Source organism: Oratosquilla oratoria, chromosome 20 (genome assembly GCF_046742065.1).
Source record: "Oratosquilla oratoria isolate Oo_2021 chromosome 20, ASM4674206v1, whole genome shotgun sequence".
Lineage (NCBI taxonomy): Eukaryota > Metazoa > Arthropoda > Malacostraca > Stomatopoda > Squillidae > Oratosquilla > Oratosquilla oratoria.
This window is the reverse complement of record NC_134796.1, coordinates 53,526,300-53,528,976: the sequence shown is the minus strand read 5'-3', so window position 1 is coordinate 53,528,976 and position 2,677 is coordinate 53,526,300. Positions and strand designations below refer to the sequence as shown.

Here is a 2,677-nt window from a genome sequence, read left to right as displayed (position 1 = left end):
AGGACAGTACCTGACCCGCAAATACGGGACTATGGCCTACATGGCTCCTGAAGTCTTCAAGAGACGTTATATGGGAGACCAGGCCGATATCTGGTCCTGCGGGATCATCTTGTTCAAACTCCTCACTACACGATGTCCTTGGAAAAGAGCCGTCGACGGAAACTCGAAATACGAGATTTGGTCCTCCTCAGTCATGTTCAAGGTGACTTCTCAAATGCGAGAAAAACGACTATGGGAATCACTCTCCGAAGAAGCCTTTACTCTTGTCGAAAAAATGCTCAATCCAACTCCAAAGGAACGAGCTACACTTACAAGCATCGAGGAAAATGCCTGGACTCAAGGCAAGAAAAATAACTTATAAATAACTTCATGAATTTCTTACACTAAATCATAAACAGAAGATCATTTTTTACGAAACTAATGCCTAAAGCATCTGGCGAAACATTTCTACTCTAATGGGATATTTCCCTCAGCTGAATAAAATCGTCTGGCGACAGCCGAAAATGCATATAAAAAACGATCCCATCCATTAGCACTTCCAGTCTTTTTATCGTGATTATCAGTACCATTATCATCCTTTTTCTTCAGGGACTATTTCTTTATTACCATTCCTGGAATCCATTACACGTATTCTCTTTCTTGTTTTCGTCTTCCAGCTTTCATTTGTCCTTCGTCTATTTTGTACAATATACGGTTAAGGCCACTTTTTATCTATTCATCTATTTATTCTACTTGCTACTACTAGCAGGACCCGTGAAAATTCCACGGGATTTACGAAGGAGTCTTCAAAATCTCCCGAAGGAGTCTTCAGTCTCCAAAAGGAGTTGTCAAAGTCTCCCGACGTTGTCGTCAAATTCTCCCGTCGTCTCTCTCTTTCTCTTTCTCGTTAGGTCAATCATAAAGGCAACAACAAAAATCTAATCGTTTATGTCATGTCACAATAAACATTTATAGACGTTTGATTATCTTCATGTAACCTATGATTAAAAATGTATAGACGTTTGAATACTGTTTATTTATTTATTTATTTATTTATCTATCTATTCATCTACTTACTTTCGTGAAGTTCTGTCAGGAGCTCAGAAAGCAACGCGACATGACGTCACATGTTAAGCTTTGAATAAATGCCTTTTTTAATATTTCATTTATCGAAAGAATGTGATAAATAGGTGAATAAATCGTCTGTCTTTAGCCAGAATAAAACTACTTCGATTCATTTGGACCGTGACGTCGTGTCATAAGAACATAAGAATAAAGGAGACTGCAAGAGACCATAAGGCCTACACTAGGCAGCTCCGTATCCATCACCACCTGTCATCCCCATCCATAAAGTTGTCTAATCGTTTTTTAAAACAACTGATAGTTTCAGCGCTTACTACATGGTTACTAAGTTTATTCCATTCATCGACCACCCTATTAGTAAACCAATTCTTGCCTATTTCCTTCTTAAATCTAAATTTGTCCACTTTATACCCATTACTGCGAGTCCTGCCCTGTTGTTTTATTATGATGACCTTGTTTGCATCACCCTTGTTATAGCCTTTGATCCACTTGAACACTTCTATTAGATCACCTTGCACTCTGGGTCTTTCCAGAGAGTGTAAGTTTAGGTGCCTAAGCCTCTCTTCGTAAGGCAAATTTCCGACTCCTTGTATCATTTTGGTCATTCTTCTCTGTACTGATTCTAGTGAATTCATGTCCATTCTGTAGGACGGAGACCGAAAATGTACCGCATAGTCAAGGATGGGTCTAACTATCGCTAGATAGAGTTTAATAATTACCTCTGCACTTCTATTCGTTACCGTCATAGCAATGAAGCCTAATGCTCTGTTATTCTTATTTCTGGCGCTAATGCACTGCTTCCTGGTTTTAAGGTCCGAACTCACCAGAACTCCCAAGTCCCTCTCGCACTCAGATTTTTCTAAAAACGTCTTATCTAAGTTGTATCTATTTTCGGGGTTGTGTAGCCCTACGTTTAACACGCTACACTTAGAGATATTGAAGTTCATTTGCCATTTCACCGACCATGTTAACAATTTATTAAGATCATCCTGCAGAATCTGGGCGTTGTCTCCTGACCTAATTAGGCGTCCTATTCTAGTGTCGTCCGCAAACTTACTAACATCACTATTTATCCCATCGTCCAAGTTGGTTATGTACATAATGAACAACAAGGGACCCAAAACCGAGCCCTGGGGGACCCCGCTAGTAACATTGCCCCACCTAGATTTAATTCCATTTATGGTGACCTGCTGTTTTCTGTTACTAATCCAAGCTCTAATCCATTCTAACACTTTTCCTCCTATGCCATGGGCTTTGATTTTATTTAGTAGTCTCTAGTGTGCACCTTGTCGAACGCTTTGCTAAAGTCAAGGTAAATAACATCGTAATTTTCATTGTTATCTGACGCCTTATATCGTGTGTCGGACGCGCTGAAGCGACGTGACGTCACCGCTCTCGGCCAATAAGTCGTCTCCGTTGCCGTGACGTCACTATTGTCGCTTACCTGGCAGCCAATCAGTAGTCTCCTTTTTGCCGTGACATCACCGCTCTCGGCCAACAAGTCGTCTCCATTGCCGTGACGTCACCACTCTCGCTTCGCTCGCAGCCAATCAGTCGTCAGCAATTTTCGAAGGCTTCGTTGCCGTGAAGTCACCGCGTGACACACATAGATACT

At 41.1% G+C, this 2,677-nt stretch overlaps 1 protein-coding gene across 1 annotated transcript in view; it reads left to right on the top strand.

Moving 5' to 3' along the window:
* LOC143036332 (serine/threonine-protein kinase chk-1-like) overlaps nucleotides 1-361 on the top strand; it is a 1,059-nt gene extending 698 nt beyond the window's left edge. The window contains exon 1 of the mRNA XM_076203580.1: nucleotides 1-361. This exon is cut by the window's left edge and continues 698 nt beyond it. Coding sequence (XP_076059695.1) covers nucleotides 1-361 — 361 coding nt within the window.
* Nucleotides 362-2,677: the final 2,316 nt, after the last annotated feature.